Raw genomic sequence first — 15833 nt, 5'->3', positions numbered from 1 at the left:
CAGGGTCCTCTGTCAGGTTGGTGGGAGGAACCAGTCACTGCACCGGTACACTTGAGATGAAACATCTGGATGAGTGGAGACCAGTGGGTAATGACAAGTGGAACCTGAGGTCATCGGCTGTAGTGTGTAGAGAGATGGACTGTGGCTCTGTTGTTTCAACAGGAAGGAGTTATGGTTACACGTCTGAACCTTCATGGCAGATGTCATCTGTCTGCGACGGGTCCGAGTCTTCACTAAGTGGATGCGGGGAAAAGGATTCTTTCTCTACCAGTTACAGAGTGGAGGTGATGTGTTCAGGTAATACAAACAATGACTTCAGCAATGACAGTGATCTTTTGGTATACAGACCGTCATCGGTTCATTTGCTTTCCTAAATTACCGTATGTATGCATTCTTTAAAAAATATATTTTATTTGTATTCACAGTGCAAACATTATTGTTAGCCTTCTGGTTGGTCACTGACTGACCAACCAGGAGGCTCTATCTGCCTTGTCCCGCTCTGGTTCCGCCTTTTTTATGTTGAATTTGCTAAAACATAATTTTTGGAGAAATAAAAAGATTTAAAAACATGCTGAGTCACTATACTGCCACCGAGCAGCTCCATTTTACTGAAACCAAGTTTGAAATTAGAATTGAACACACAGAATAACAATACGAAGCAACTGAATTAAAATGGTGGTGGATGGAATGTCCCACAGAGTGTCCCACCAAGACACAATGGGTGTGAAGAGGGGCGGGACAACGGGCGGGACTTGACAAAGGGTGTATTGTTAAACATTTAAAAATCCCAGGACACTTTTTACCCTTTGAGCTGCCAGCAGGCACAACAACAAATATCACACAGGACTGAGGTTGGGGACAAAGCCACAATTAGAACAGACTTAGAGCCCAATAGCAGTTAGACACATGGAGCACAAATTAATTGAAGATTAGGAAGGATATCAACATTCAAATTTCAAAAATGATTTGTCACATTGGCAACTGCAAAGTTCTATCCAATTCCAGTGTGCCTTCTTGCAGGAGCACCTTGCTCCACAACCACTTCTACAACCACATTTCATCTTTTTGCTTTTGATGCCATGGGTAGAGTGCTCCACACAAGAAGCCAGACCTGGTTGTCGACATCCAGTGTCCATTCCCATCCTTCTGGACTGGGTGTCGGCTGCTGGGCCAGTTCAGACATGGCCTAGATCCCAGACTGGTAGGCAACTCGCCTCACATGCTGCTGCAGTGAATTTTGCGTTGGTGGAATGTGTTCCATTGTTTTACCCTGATTTCAGACTCAGCGCTGGAGTTCGAGTCTGACATTGTCCCATTGACAAGAGATTTCAAAGGGGAGGGGATTGGTGGGAAGGGTTGGTGTTTGACTGACTGCTGCGTGCGAGTCCGCACAGCACTGTTCAGAGTGATTGTGTACATAATGTACTGTTGTTCTTAAGATTAAATACAAAAACAAACATTTAAAAGTACACGGACATGCCTGTGCATGCTTGTTTGAGCAGTGCGTACATGCGAGAATGAGTGCTCGCGTCGCGTTGCGTATTGATCAAACACCATTCACATCAGCCGTTTCAGACGAGGAACTATATCAAAGATTAAAATAACGGCCGAGTGTTAACTGGACCATTACACACAAATTAACCTATGAATCAGACTGAATTTGACTCTCTCTCTCTCTCTCTCTCTCTCTCTCTCTCTCTCTCTCTCTCTCTCTCTCTCTCTCTCCAGAGTCAGTGAGGTTGGTGAATGGGACCAGTTTGTGTTCAGGCAGAGTGGAGGTGATGTCTAATCAGTCGTGGGTCTCAGTGTGTGAAGGTGACTTTGACCAGCAGGATGCAGAGGTGGTCTGTAGGCAGCTTGGCTGTGGGCCTCCTTCACTCCTCCTCGGCTCGCTCTATGGAGAAGTGAAGGCTCCAATGTTGACCAAAGAGTTCCAGTGTGAAGGTACAGTATATTAGATACTGTAGGTAGATGTTCCAGTTTCAGCGTATGATTGGCAGCAATGAATGCGCCGGTACCAAAGGATGGTTCCAGGGATTATGCCCACAATGTGTAACAGTGGACTCTGATTGTCTCATGTCTTTCGCACGCTGTGGACCAACCAGGAAGCCGTTTCACCTCTAACCTCCCGTAGGCCTACTTATGATCTTAGTGGAGACTGTGCATTGTGTTCTTTGGTTTATTTGGTTTAACTGTGACCAGAGGGTAGAACGTGGGGTCTTTGATGTACAGTATATACACACTCAATAAGGTGTACCATTTCATTTTTGAAGCTGTGAAAGCCGCTTCCAAGGAGTGGCTTTGTGTGTCCATATATGGTCATTCCAGTCCAGAATGAACAGGTTTTATCTGTCCCGTATATCCAGAATATGTGTGTCCCGCCCGTCCCGGTCTGATGATTGGATGATTAAAAATGTCCAATGGGACCATACTTTGAAGCTCTAGAACACATAGAATAAAAGTTCACCGCTTCACTTCGAACCAAGGTTTGATTTTTCACTTTATGTTTTGGTAGAACACCCTGGTGTCAGGGAAGCCGTACGACTGAAGAAGGAGTCCTATCGGGATATTTTATCCCAAGGGACTCCGGAGGCAGTTGCAAGGTACCGACAGGCCCGAAGGGCAGCAGCCACAGCTGTGTCTGAGGCTAAGCAACGGGTGTGGGAGGAGTTCGGGGAGTCCATGGAGAAGGACTTTTGGGCAGCACCAAAGTTGTTCTGGAAGACCAAACGACACCTCAGGAGGGGAAAGCGAGGAACCATCCAAGCTGTGTACAGCAAGGATGGGGATCTGCTAACTTCAAATGAGGAAGTCGTAGGGCGGTGGAAGGAACACTTTGAGGAACTCCTAAACCCAATCACACCAGACCCATCCTCCCTGACAGGAGCAGAGCCTGAGGATGATGGAGGGTTGACGTCAATCTCCCGGAAGGCAGTCACGGAGGTAGTTAAACAACTCCACAGTGGCAAAGCTCCGGGGGTGTTGAGGGGCTGTCTTGGTTGATGGGTCTTTTCAACATTGCGTGGAAGTCTGGTACAGTGCCGAGGGAGTGGCAGACAACTTACCAGCTTTTTACTCTGACAGGGATCCTGGAGAAGGCCTGGGAGTATGCATATCCGGTCTACATGTGTTTTGTAGATTTGGAGAAGGCATATGACCGGGTCCCCCGAGAGGTTCTGTGGGAGGTGTTGCGGGAATATGGAGTGAGGGGGACCTTGTTGAGGGCCATCCAATCTCTGTACGCCCAAAGTGAGAGCTGTGTCCGTGTGCTCTGTAATAAGTCAGATTCTTTTCCGGTGGGGGTTGGCCTCCGCCAGGGCTGCGCCTTGTCACCTATCCTGTTTGTGATTTTCATGGACAGGATCTCGAGGCGAAGTGGTGGTGGAGAAGGTATAAGGCTTGGTGAGCTAAAGGTTGAGTCACTGCTTTTTGCGGATGACTTGGTCCTGATGGCACCATAGGTCCAAGACCTTCAGCTCTCACTGGATCGGTTCGTGGCCGAGTGTACAGCGGCCGGAATGAGGATGAGCATCTTAAAGTCTGAGGCCATGGTTCTCAGCAGGGAACCGATGGATTGTGCCGTCCAAGTAGGGAATGAGACATTACCCCCAGGTGAAGGAGTTAAAGTATCTCGGGGTCTTGTTCACAAGTGAGAGAAAAGGGAAGACGGAGAAGGAGATCAGCCGGAGAATCGGAGCAGCAGGAGCGGTTTTGCAGTCGCTGAATCGCACTGTTGTGAAGACAAAAGAGTTGAGCCGTAAGGCAAAGCTCTCTGTCTTTCGAGCAATCTTCGTTCCCACTCTCACCTATGGTCATGAAGTGTGGGTTATGACCGAAAGTATAAGGTCTCGGGTACAAGCGGCCGAAATGAGTTTTCTCAGAAGGGTGGCTGGTATCTCCCTTAGAGATAGGGTGAGAAGTTCGATCACTCGAGAGAGACTTGGAGTAGAACCGCTGCTCCTTCACTTGGAAAGGAGTCAGCTTAGGTGGTTCAGGCATCTAGTACGGATGCCCCCCGAGTGCCTTCCTAGGAAGGTCCTCGATGCACGTCCCACTGGGAGGAGACCCCGTGGCAGACCAAAGACCAGATGGAAGGATTATATCTCCAGACTGGCCTGGGAACGCCTCGGTATACTCCCAGAGGGAGTGGAGGAAGTTGCGCAGGATAAGGAAATCTGGAAGTCTCAGTTGGAACTGTTACCCCCGCGACCCGATTCCGGATAAGCTGTTGAAGATGGATGGATGGATGGATAGATAGATTAGTGGTAAAGGTCGAGAACCTAGGACCTTGTTGTGTTTATTTTAGCTATGTTTTATTTTTGCTATGAGGAACACATTAGTTTAGCATCCTTTTGATGTGATTCAATGTTGGAAGATTTGCCCTTTTTGTGCACTGTGTGCATCACATCACATCACATCACATCACATCACATCACATCACATCACATCACGTCTATAAACCATTTCTGCAGAATTTACACCTGTGCTTTGTTACTTTCCATCCGCTAGGAGACCAAACTGAAAGCAGTGAGTCTGTTCTCCAGCACTGTGAAACCTCCTCTACAAACACCTGCTCACCAAACAAGATGGTTCGACTCTCCTGCTCAGGTAAACAACAAACTTTTGGTTGAATTATATTATAATGAAGTCATATTATTTATTGCTTACTCTCTTGTCTCAGAGCCTGAGGATATCAGGTTGGTGGGAGGAACCAGTCACTGCACTGGTATACTGGAGATGAAACACCAGGGAGAGTGGAGGCCAGCGTTTGGTACTGGCTGGAACCTGAAGACAAAGTCTGTAGTGTGTAGGCAGCTGGGCTGTGGTTCTGCTGTTCCAACAGAAAGGACGTCTACTTCTACACGTCAACCTGTATGGTGGATTAGATCAAACTGTGATGGGTCTGAGTATTCACTGAGGGAGTGCGTATCAAAAGATGGCAGTGATGGCATTGCTTTCAGACTCGTGGCGATCTGTTCAGGTAACACAAACAGTGACTTCAACTATATGATCTTTAGTCTGTCTGTCTGTCAAACACATGTCTAATCTTGGGGAAATTAGACTTGCTTATGGAATTGGTGTTACTCTGTATGCTTCTGTGAGATCACAATGGTAACAATCGTGCAAGGAAATCTTAGTCGTTTATAATGATATGTGTCCCAATCTCATTGAGAGCCAGTCATCTCGGCAAGTACAGCTGTAGACAGGGACTGAAAATACTTTTTTTTTTCTCACTAAAATGTGATAAAGCCACTAAAGCATTTCATAAATTTCAGGCTACATTTCACTTAAACGCCAGAGCTTAACTCTGCATGTAAATTAATTAATTTTTAATTAATGTGAGAGATCGGTACATAATTCTGTTAGTCCTCCCAGTTGATATTAGCTAAAATGCTAACTAATGCTAACAAAATATGCCTTTGTTAGCCGTTTGTAGCCAAATGCGGTAATATCGGGACTCCATTACTTAGCGATGCAACCCACAGTATTTATCCCATTAATTTAATGCCACGTGTGTTCCAAATGAACAATTATTAACCACATAATGTTGTTATAATGATTTAGTGTATTATTTTATTTATTATTTTTCCGCCGTTCACTTCCGCTGTTTCTTCTTCTACGTGGGTGAAAATGATCTGTTCCTGCCTGGAGGCGTCTGTGACGTATGCGTTTGTCTTCCGTGAAGCCTTCCTTTGTCACTGAGTTAGCTTAGCATTGAATAGAAAAGTGTCGTCTTAAAGTTTTAACGTTCAGAGCGTTTGTTTTTTTGGACAATAAATTGACAGCCAAGAAAACATGGATGGAATGCAGTCGTTCACTCGCCGTCGGAAAGTTGACTTTAGAGTAGACTATTCTGGTTGACTGGCTATGAGTGGCTAACGGCTAACGCTAGCTAGCGTTAGCTAGCGCTAGCTGCAGGCTAATGCAGGCATCGTATAAACAAATAAAACGTGACCCAACTCTATTGTTGCTCTCTTCTACAAGCTCACAACGCGAGGCGGTTAAGCCTGTAGATTGTGTTTTATTATCAGGTCAGATTATCCTTCTGACTGAAGTTACACAAACACTCATGTAACATGAAGCACTTAGTTAGCTATTAGCAATTAGCATAGCTACAGTTATCTATTGTTAGATGTTAGATGTATAACAACATTACGTGGTTAATAATTGTTCATTTGGAACACACGTGGCATTGAATGAACAGGATAAATACTGTGGTTTGCATCGCTAAGTAATGGAGTTCCGATATTACCGCATTTGGCTACAAAGGGCTACGGTTACGAAATAATTCACACACAGTAACCAGTGGTGGAAAAAATAGCCGATCTACATGCTCACAACGCGTCGCATCGCGACGCGTTTTGAGCTTGTAGATCTGCTATTTTCAAATTACCAAGGTATAAAATAGGGCTAAAGTGGTCCGTGCATGTTTTATAATATTATAATTTATATCTGCAAAGTAATTAGTAACTAAAGTTTTCAAAAATTGTAGTGGAGTAAAAGTACAATATTTGGAACCGAGATGTAGTGGAGTAGAAGTAAAAGTATTGGAAATTGGATTTACCAAAGTAAAGTAGAAATAGCCAAGTTCTCTAAGTTAGAGTGTATGTAAACGTTTGTGTTCTCATGCCAATAAAGCTTTTTGAATTGAATTGTGCCTCTCTACTTCCCCATGTGGCGGAGTCACGTCATTGCAGGTTAGAATTATATTTAAAAGGTAAATATCTCAGAAGTAGTATTTTAGCATGGCATCATTCTATAAGCCATATCTTCAAAACTGTTGGGTCAATCTCCACAACCAATATATCATTGTGTACCTATGATCCCCAGCTTTCAAATGAAATGAAAAATGAAAATGAAAAAAATTGCAATGACTGGCTCTCAGTGAGATTGGGACACATTTATGGTTATATACTGTATGATAGATTCGGTTTCACAAGCCATGGCACTTGTAGATAACATAACTCAATTGGAAAATGATCTAACAATTATAATAGTTATTATAATATTCAAGTTGTGATGTTTTCACTGGAAGTGAGATTCCCCATTCTAGTAGTATAATAATGACTTAAATGAGCAGCATCCCCGTTTGACACATTAATAGCGTCAGAAACACCCGTAAATTCAAACCCACCCATTGTTTACAATGACTGCAGCCACACTGCAAGCATCAGGCACACGAGTCAAAACCTGTTGACACGTCTCAGAGCATAGTTCAAATATTGGTGTGTCAACGCGTGGCACAGCACCAAAACTCAACTGTTCCAAGTTCTCGATCACTTTGTTGGTTGACAGTGTGCACGTGGAACAGAGCGAGAGAGAAATAATGTCCCTCCATACTCATTGATGGAGATATATGTGTCAAATTTAGAACCCCCTATCTATAAACCTTATATTTGTTTCTCACATAAGCTGCCATATAATTCAGTGTGTATGAAGGCATGTCCTAATAACCAAAAATAACCAACCGGATGCAAGGCATGTTTCATACCTTTATTTATGTTCCATCATGCTGTTCATGCTAGCAGCAGAATTTGTGACACTGGGTTTACATCCACGGAACTTGTTGTTTCCTATCACTTTTTGGAGCTGTGTGAAACACAGGCTCCCTATACGTGGCTGTGTGGGTCTGTCTGTGTGTCTGTGTGTATGTAGCCTGAACTTCCTAAACTTCGGCACGCTACTAGTCCCACAGTTTTGCCACCACACACTCGCGCCATATGTCAAATCGACCGGCTTACTCGGGAATGGTGGGCTAGTAACTTGCTAAGAGAAAGGTTCAATAGTTTAATTGATATTAATTTATTAGTGAATTAATTTTCCCCATTGACTTATAATGGGAATCGCAAAAACTCACATTCAATTATTTGTCTCTCGCAAACCATAGGGGCTACAGTTTCAAGACTTGGAGAGGAGGTTCATAATGATTTCAAGGATTAAATAAAAAATAATTGTGTCATTTGGCCTCATGGTGGCGCTATAACAGCCCAGTTTACGTTTTGGCCTATAACTGTTGAACCGTAGGTCGGAAAATTAAAATTATTTTTACCCTGGATTCCCTGGGTCAAGACGCATCTCCCGATATAGGCCACGCCCATTTGCGCCAGGATAGATTTTCCGCCATTTTGAATTTTCTCCAAAACACACTTTTTGTTCCTTTTCCTACATATTTTCTTCAAATGTCTTAAAAACCGGTACACATGATCTATGAACCTATGCAATGAACATACTCAAGGGATATTGCGATAGTCCATTCCGTTCGTTCGTAACGGGCTTCCAAAGTTAGCGGGAGGGGCCCGTTTTGCAAACAATAGCCATAAATCACAAACAAAAGGTCCAGTCAACACTGAATTTCAACCACAGGTCGGGGGTGGCATACTCAACGAATCCCCAAAAGCATTTCCACTCTGCCTCATGGTGGCGCTATAACGGCCTACTTGTCTCGTAACTCTTGAACCGTAGGTCGAAAAATTAAAATTATTTTTTCCCTGGATTCCTTGGGTCAAGACGCATCTCCCCATATAGGCCACGCCCATTTGCGTCAGGATAGATTTTCCGCCATCTTGAATTTTCTCCAAAACACACTTTTTGCTCCTTTTCCTACATATTTTCGTCAAATGTCACAAAAATCGGTACACATGATCCTGGGTGACCAGAGAGGTGCCCTTGAGTCTAGCCTGCCCTGAGCATCAACTGCAATACACACACACACACACACACACACACACACACACACACACACACACACACACACACACACACACACAGCTCCACTTCACACGGGTGTGATTTTTTACTATGAGCAAGAAGTTGCCAAACAACTGAAATCAAAACAGAACAGGGTGGTGTGACCGAAGCATTGGCGATATTAGGAAGACGTTCGATATTCAATAAAATTGTCGAATACCTTGATATCGATATTACTCCCGATATTAGTAAAAACAATTGCATAATATAGTCTTTAATGTTTTTTTTTCTACTTTAGGTCCACTACCTAACCCAGATAATGAATAGCATATCCATGCATGCACACTGCACAGTACACATAGAATAAATAAATTAAATACCTTATTTCCATTACCCAACTGCTTGTTTGCATGTGCTACATGCATGCATAGTGTATACCTTGCATGTTGATTCCTCGATATCGATACTTTTTTGATATATTGCCCAGCCTTAGTATTTAGTAACTTTCGTTTGATCTGTCTACTCTGTTTACATATGCTGTTTCAGTCAATCACCTCTGTCTTGTTACAGATCTGCTGTTTAAGCCAAAGATCAACGTCTTCCCCTCCAGAAATGGGGCTTCTGAGGGCCAGCAGCAGGGGGTGCAGGTGTTCAAAGGTTCTAGCTACATCATCAGCTGCTCCATCCAGCCACAGTACCCAGGAGGCTCCTTCCACCTCACCTTTATTGGATCCAACACGACACACAACCACTCCCAGCCAGCTGTCAATTACTATGCCAACTTCCTGTTTGGCATAGCAAACCACACCCAGGAAGGGAAATACAGCTGTGTTTATCGCATCAATGTTTTTGAACACGACTTCTACTCTGAGAGCGAGTTCCTCTCTCTTGCTGTCACAGGTAACCTGAATGACTTTGCAATTACTATTATATACTAGTTTGCCCTTGCACACAAATATATTATTTTGATTATTGTTATCAGTCCATTAGTTACCACAACAAGGTGGAAGTGGTGGCACAAATAAGAGAATAACATTTTGGAGTGCTGCCACTCCCACCTTGGTGTGGTAACCTTTTGTAGATGTATATTTTGGGTTGTATCATATTCCTTTATGGTGAGTGAAAAATCCAATAAGGGGGAATAGAGTAGTAGTAGAATAGTAAAAATCTTTATCAGACATTGTTTAATGGACTCCAGAACATGACTCCAAGTACAATCCTTAGTGTATTTTATGCAGAAAATAATAATAAATAAAAATCTTTTAAGTTATTTAACAACCCACGTCCCAGGGGGTTATGGGTGGCGGGAAGTTTGGGATGGGGGATAGCTCGGGATGAGGGGTGATGCAATTAGAACGTTCAAAAGTCAGATAGAAGTTACAATGCTAGCTGAAGCTCTTTAGGTGAAAGGTGTGGCTCGGTATTGTGTCCTAAGGGCAGGAGGTTGTTGTGGATGTGGAGGGTGTGTGTCTTCAATTATATTTGAATGCCCTTTACTCTGTGTTTCTTGTGGATACTACTGAGTGTCCCCTGGTCCGACACCCATCATCAGAAGACAAGTACCGTGGATGTGAACCCAAATAAAAATCATAACAGGATGGTTGAACTGGTAGCAGGAAAGGTCGACCTAATACAAAGTTGACCTCAATCGCGGAAAACCCACCCGTCTAGGAAATCTCACCCTCGAAATTTGACTCATGAAACGTCCATTACCAGTTATTACATGATTACATTGATTGTTGGCAGTTCATATTTTGGGTGTCCGTCCTCTCAACTTTCATATTTCGAACCGTAAAATATCTGATAATGGTTCAATATGTCTACTCTGTTTACAGAGCTGCTGTTTAAGCCAAACATCAACGTGTTCCCCTTCAGAACCGGGGTTTCTGGGGGCCACCAGCAGGGGCTGCAGGTGGGGAAGGGTTCTGACATCACCATCAGCTGCTCCATCCAGCCACAGTACCCAGGAGGCTCCTTCCACCTCACCTTCACTGGATCCAACACAACACACAGCCACATCAAGCCAGCTGTCAATCATTTTGCCAACTTCCTGTTAACTGCAGCAGACCACACCCACCAAGGGAGCTACAGTTGTGTTTATCACATCAATGTTTTTGATCATAACTTCTTCTCTGAGAGTGAGTCGCTCTCTCTCGCTGTCACAGGTAACTTGAATGACTTCATGAGATTGCAATTACTATTAAATACTATGTTGGCCATTGCACATTATATTATTTTGATTATTGGTATCAGTCATTGTCAGTAATTCCCCTGCATATTGAATTTATATGCCATATCTGTCCTTTGGCTTAAACACAAATCCATCCATCCATCCATCCATCCATCCATCCATCCATCTTCAACCGCTTATCCGGAGTCAGGTTGCGGGGGCAGCATTTCCAGCTGAGAGCTCCAGAGCAACATTAGCAACTTCCTCCTGGGGGATCCCAAGGCTTTTCCCAGTTTGGAGATGTAATCCCTCCTTCTGGCCCTCGGTCTCCCCTGGGGTCCCTTCCCAGTGGGACATGCAGCAAGGACCTCCCTAGTTAGACACTCGAGAGGCATTCCGTACTAGATGTTCTACTCCGAGTCTCTCACGGATGACTGAACTTCTCACCTATCTCTAAGGGAGATGCCAGCCACCCGTCTGAGAAAACTCATTTCAGCTGATTGTATCCACAATCTTATTATTTCCATTGTGAACCACACTTCATGACTATAGGTGAGAGTAGGAACAAAGATGGCATGGTAGACAGAGAGTTTTGCCTTCTGGCTCAGCTCTCTTTTTGCCACAACAGTGCAGTACAATGACTGCAATACCGCTCCTCCTGCCCCGATTCTCCAGCTGATCTCCTGCTCCACTCCCCCCTCACTTGTGAACAAGACACCCCGAGATACTTAAACTCCTTCACCTTCACCTGGGGTAGTCTCATTACTTACCTGGACTGTACAAGTGCACAATCCATCGTTTTCCTGCTGAGAACCATGGCTTCAGATTTGGAGATGCTAATCCTCATCCCAGCCGCTGTACACTCGGCTGCGAACCGATCCAGTGAGAGCTGAAGGTCCTGGACCGATGGTGCCATCAGGACCACATCATCTGCAATAAGCAGTGAAGCAACCCTTAGCTCCAACGGAACACTTACTTTAAAAAAAGAAGAAAAAAAAAGAAAACAGAAACGTATATTTTAATTAAATTATTAATCACTTCATGACTATTACTTGTCTTTTGAAATGCCATGATTGTTATTTCATTGTGACTTTGGTAGCTTGTTCATCATAGTGAGAAAGCAAAGCACCTAACAGGATGGTGTGACCAAACCCTTAAATATGTGATCACTTCGGTTCAATCCGTCTGCTATGTTTACGTATCTGCTGTTTCAGCCAATCGCCCGTGTCTTATTACTGATACATGCTTAAATATAATTTACATACAATGAAGTACATAAATTACACGCAGTACATGCATATATACTACAAACTATCAACAGACCTACACACAACCAAATACACATTTGGGTTCTAGGCCTACTACATTTTAGCTATGAGCCGTCATTACTTTACCTTGGTCTATCTACACTCTTTACAATACATATCTTCTGTTTCAGCCAATCACCTCTTGTCTTGTTACAGATCTGCTGTTTAGGCCAAACATCAACGTCTTCCCTTCCAGAAACAGGGTTTCTGAGGGCCACCAGCAGGGGCTGCAGGTTTCCAATGGTATCAACTTCACCGTCAGCTGCTCCATTCAGCCACAGTACCCAGGAGGCTCCTTCCAACTCACCTTCACCGGATCCAACACCACACACAACCACACCCAGCCAGCTGTCAATCACTATGCCAACTTCTTGTTTCTGGGAGCAGACCACACCCACCAAGGGAACTACAGCTGTGTTTATCACATCAATGTTTTTAACCATAACTTCTCCTCGGAGAGTGAGACACTCTCTCTCACTGTTACAGATGGCCTGAATGAAATGGACTTCATGACATAGCATGAATCTCTCTGCGAAAAGAAGTGGCTGGTGGCACCATATGTAGGCTATCGGAGGTGTGTGTGTGTGTGTGTGTGTGTGTGTGTGTGTGTGTGTGTGTGTGCGTGCGTGCGTGCGTGCGTGCGTGCGTGCGTGCGTGCGTGCGTGCGTGCGTGCGTGCGTGCGTGTGCGTGCGTGCACGGCTGTGCGCGCATGTTAGTTCTTGGCTCCATATGAATCATAATTTGTGTCATGTTATTATCCTTCTGTCTTAGTCCTTTCTCAATAAACTAAACCAACTTACATTTGAATGTAACTCGTCATTGGTTTTGATATTAAGTATTATTGTGACCGTAGGTCGCAGTTAACTATGAGAACCGACACATCGTGTCAGTACGTCCTTCCTTCCTTCCTTCTGTAATGTCAGTATCGCTTTGATTTTGTTGACATTGTGACATCACGTGACATCACATGACATCACCCAGATCAAACCCTTGATATCCATACATGGAGATCATCACCTAGATCTCCATATATGGAGCTGACCTCTACATCTGATTACCACACTAATGGAATTCTGGACTAAGAGACAGATACTGACACACACAGATAGACTCATCTCTGGGGTCTCACAGCACACGGTTGGTTCTACAGACAGGGATCTCCATATATGGGCATAAAAGGGATTGTATGTATGATGCCAGACGTCATATACGTCATTGGACTTTCACATAACAAGTAACCAAGTAACCATGTATGGGGTCTCACAGCACACGGTTGGTTGTTCAGACAATTGCACACGGATAGCTCAGATTTTGCCTATGTTCTTAGCTGCTTTCCCTGCCGTTACTGTACTTGCACAATGTACAAAATTCGTATGAAACAACATTCTTTGTAGAACCTTCCATCCAACCAATATGCCCATATCTCTGTATACATAAATATCCATAGACTATATGGGTATCAGGGATCTCCATATATGGGTAACTGGTCTGTAGAGGTGGAAATAGTACTGAAACATCCTACTTAAATTAAAGTAAGAGTATTGTTTAAAAACTACTCTTTGAGCAAAAAATAAAGGTATTTTCTTTCTTTCTTTCTTTCTTTCTTTCTTTCTTACAGTAATAACATCATGAGAACATGTAAGCAGATATCTCTACCATCCAGAATTCCGTCCTGCACAACCTCACCCTCTGCGCGACCTTGCCCTTTAGAGGCAAGGGTGAGGTCGCTTTTCGCCCTTATACTGGTCTGGTATTACATGTCTGGTATTGTTTTTAAGGGAACACATTAAGCTTTAATTCAAGCCCTTTTGTGAATATGATAAGTAGGCTACGGTGGTCACTGGAGCTCTTCAAACACATCTCTTTCCACAATAACCCTTTCAAGATGAAGATTCAGTGAGTCATCATCAGGTGGAAGACGGAATGCCAAGGATGTGCCTGCCCACACACACGCACGCACGCACGCACGCACGCACGCACACACACACACACACACACACACACACACACACACACACACACACACACACACACACACACACACACATATATGTCACCATTCTATAAATGTCTCCTATGGTGCTCAAACCTTTTCATGACTACGGACCCCCATCTCAAAATATTTAGTTCCAGGGACACCCAGAAGCAGAATTTGAGTTACAAATGTTCACTTTAAAAATGCATTTTCACAGCTTTTCAATTTAGCAGATTTACCAGCTCGCAGCGGTGCACTCGGTGCCGTGCTGTGAGCTTATAAGGTAAATTCTTCCTTGAAAATGAGAGATATATAATGTTTCTTTTATCTGAACATGAAATATAACAATATTTAATATTTCATTTTCATTCATGCTTCTAAATGAATGAATGTAGAAGAGTACAGCAACGTGCAATGGGCCTCGTTTTCAAGATATGGAACAGTGCCCGTGTACTGTAGTACCACCTGCCAACAAAAAGGGTGACCCTCCTTCAACCCACCTATTTATTTTTCTTTATTATTATTTTTCTTTATGTATTTTTTATTTATGTTTACTGCTCCTATATTGATGATTTAATGTATACTATTGTCTTTAAATGCCTTGCTAAATTGAATTCACAGGACCACAATGGAAACAAGCTTTTTGTGTTATCCTTTTAGCATTATTGTATAACTGTACCTGCACATTTTGCAAACTTGTTAAAGTATTCAATTAATCAGTCAATCAAAGAGTCTTCCCAAATGATTGGCTAATGAATGTAACAAAAAACAAATGCATATAGGCCTATTCATGAATTCAAGTGTCCATGGGGTGAGTAAAATCAATTGGAAAATAAATAAAAAAATGGGGGAAAACGATCCATTTAATCCATTTAACTATAGACAGCTGCCGTGTAGGCAACTGTGGTCAAGCGGTAATGCTTGACAGAGGACACCTCCGTTATGAATGCCTACACGGCAGCACTCTTGCAGATTCTCATCATCTGCTGTATCTAACCTAATAGTTACACAGCATATCCAGCAGGTGGCGAAAGGTTACCGTGCATAGATCTGCGTCCATCCTTGGCTCCACGTTGACCCGGAAGCGGAAGTAATTCTGAGACGCATCGTGTTGTTTATTTCTATGAAATCAGCGTAATGGTGGAAACAGTGGCATTTGGATGCTCAGCATAGCTATTATTAAAGAGCTTGGTAAAATCCCATAAAGGAGGTAAAATGAGTCAAATGGAGTGTGTACGGCTGTTGATAAATGAACACATGACGTCGGTGGGAGAGGAGATATTGTGTGTTATGGAAAAACAGCGTGGTGTTGATGTTTGTAGTGTGAAGCTTAATGTCAGAGTGTTTGTGTTGGAGCGCCTCAGTTTGGCTGCTCAGTTCATGTGCAACCTCTTCCAGAGAGAGATGGAGACACTAGAAACTCTGCTGGAGAGACAAAACAAACTGCTGGACGTGGACGTGAGATACAGCATACTACACCAAGCAGGTGAGTTCATGCTTCATGTCAAAGACGCGCTTTACGTTTCAACAGCGTCGGCAGCCTGGATTAGGTTTAGGCAAAAGGTTAGGGTTAGGTTTAGGAATAGTTTTACTGAGGTTAAGGTTAGGGTAGGGGTTAGGTTTAGGCATAGTTTTTCTGAGGTTAGGAGTAAGGTTAGGTTTAGGTGGTCCTCCCACCCGGCACCTCCGCAC

The 15833-nt window shown here is 43.5% G+C and overlaps 2 protein-coding genes across 2 annotated transcripts in view; both read left to right on the top strand.

Annotated features, from left to right (window-relative positions):
* Window positions 1-12967, top strand: part of LOC308292066 (scavenger receptor cysteine-rich type 1 protein M130-like) — a 30361-nt gene extending 17394 nt beyond the window's left edge. Inside the window, exons 8-14 of the mRNA XM_080734294.1 lie at window positions 4-297; window positions 1729-1944; window positions 4510-4608; window positions 4682-4981; window positions 9259-9588; window positions 10524-10853; window positions 12322-12967. Of these exons, the coding sequence (XP_080590420.1) occupies window positions 4-297; window positions 1729-1944; window positions 4510-4608; window positions 4682-4981; window positions 9259-9588; window positions 10524-10853; window positions 12322-12683 (1931 nt within the window). The 3' untranslated portion in view covers window positions 12684-12967. The remainder of the gene's footprint in view (window positions 1-3; window positions 298-1728; window positions 1945-4509; window positions 4609-4681; window positions 4982-9258; window positions 9589-10523; window positions 10854-12321) is intronic.
* Window positions 12968-15356: 2389 nt separating this feature from the next.
* The window catches only part of LOC308291083 (uncharacterized protein), a gene marked incomplete at its 5' end in the record, with an annotated part of 47528 nt that continues 47051 nt past the window's right edge, over window positions 15357-15833 (top strand). The window contains one exon of the mRNA XM_080732997.1: window positions 15357-15627. Within this exon, the coding sequence (XP_080589123.1) occupies window positions 15357-15627 (271 nt within the window). The remainder of the gene's footprint in view (window positions 15628-15833) is intronic.

This window comes from Nannobrachium achirus (genome assembly GCF_963921795.1).
Source record: "Nannobrachium achirus genome assembly, chromosome: 9".
NCBI lineage: Eukaryota > Metazoa > Chordata > Actinopteri > Myctophiformes > Myctophidae > Nannobrachium > Nannobrachium achirus.
This window is presented reverse-complemented; position numbering and strand designations above follow the sequence as displayed.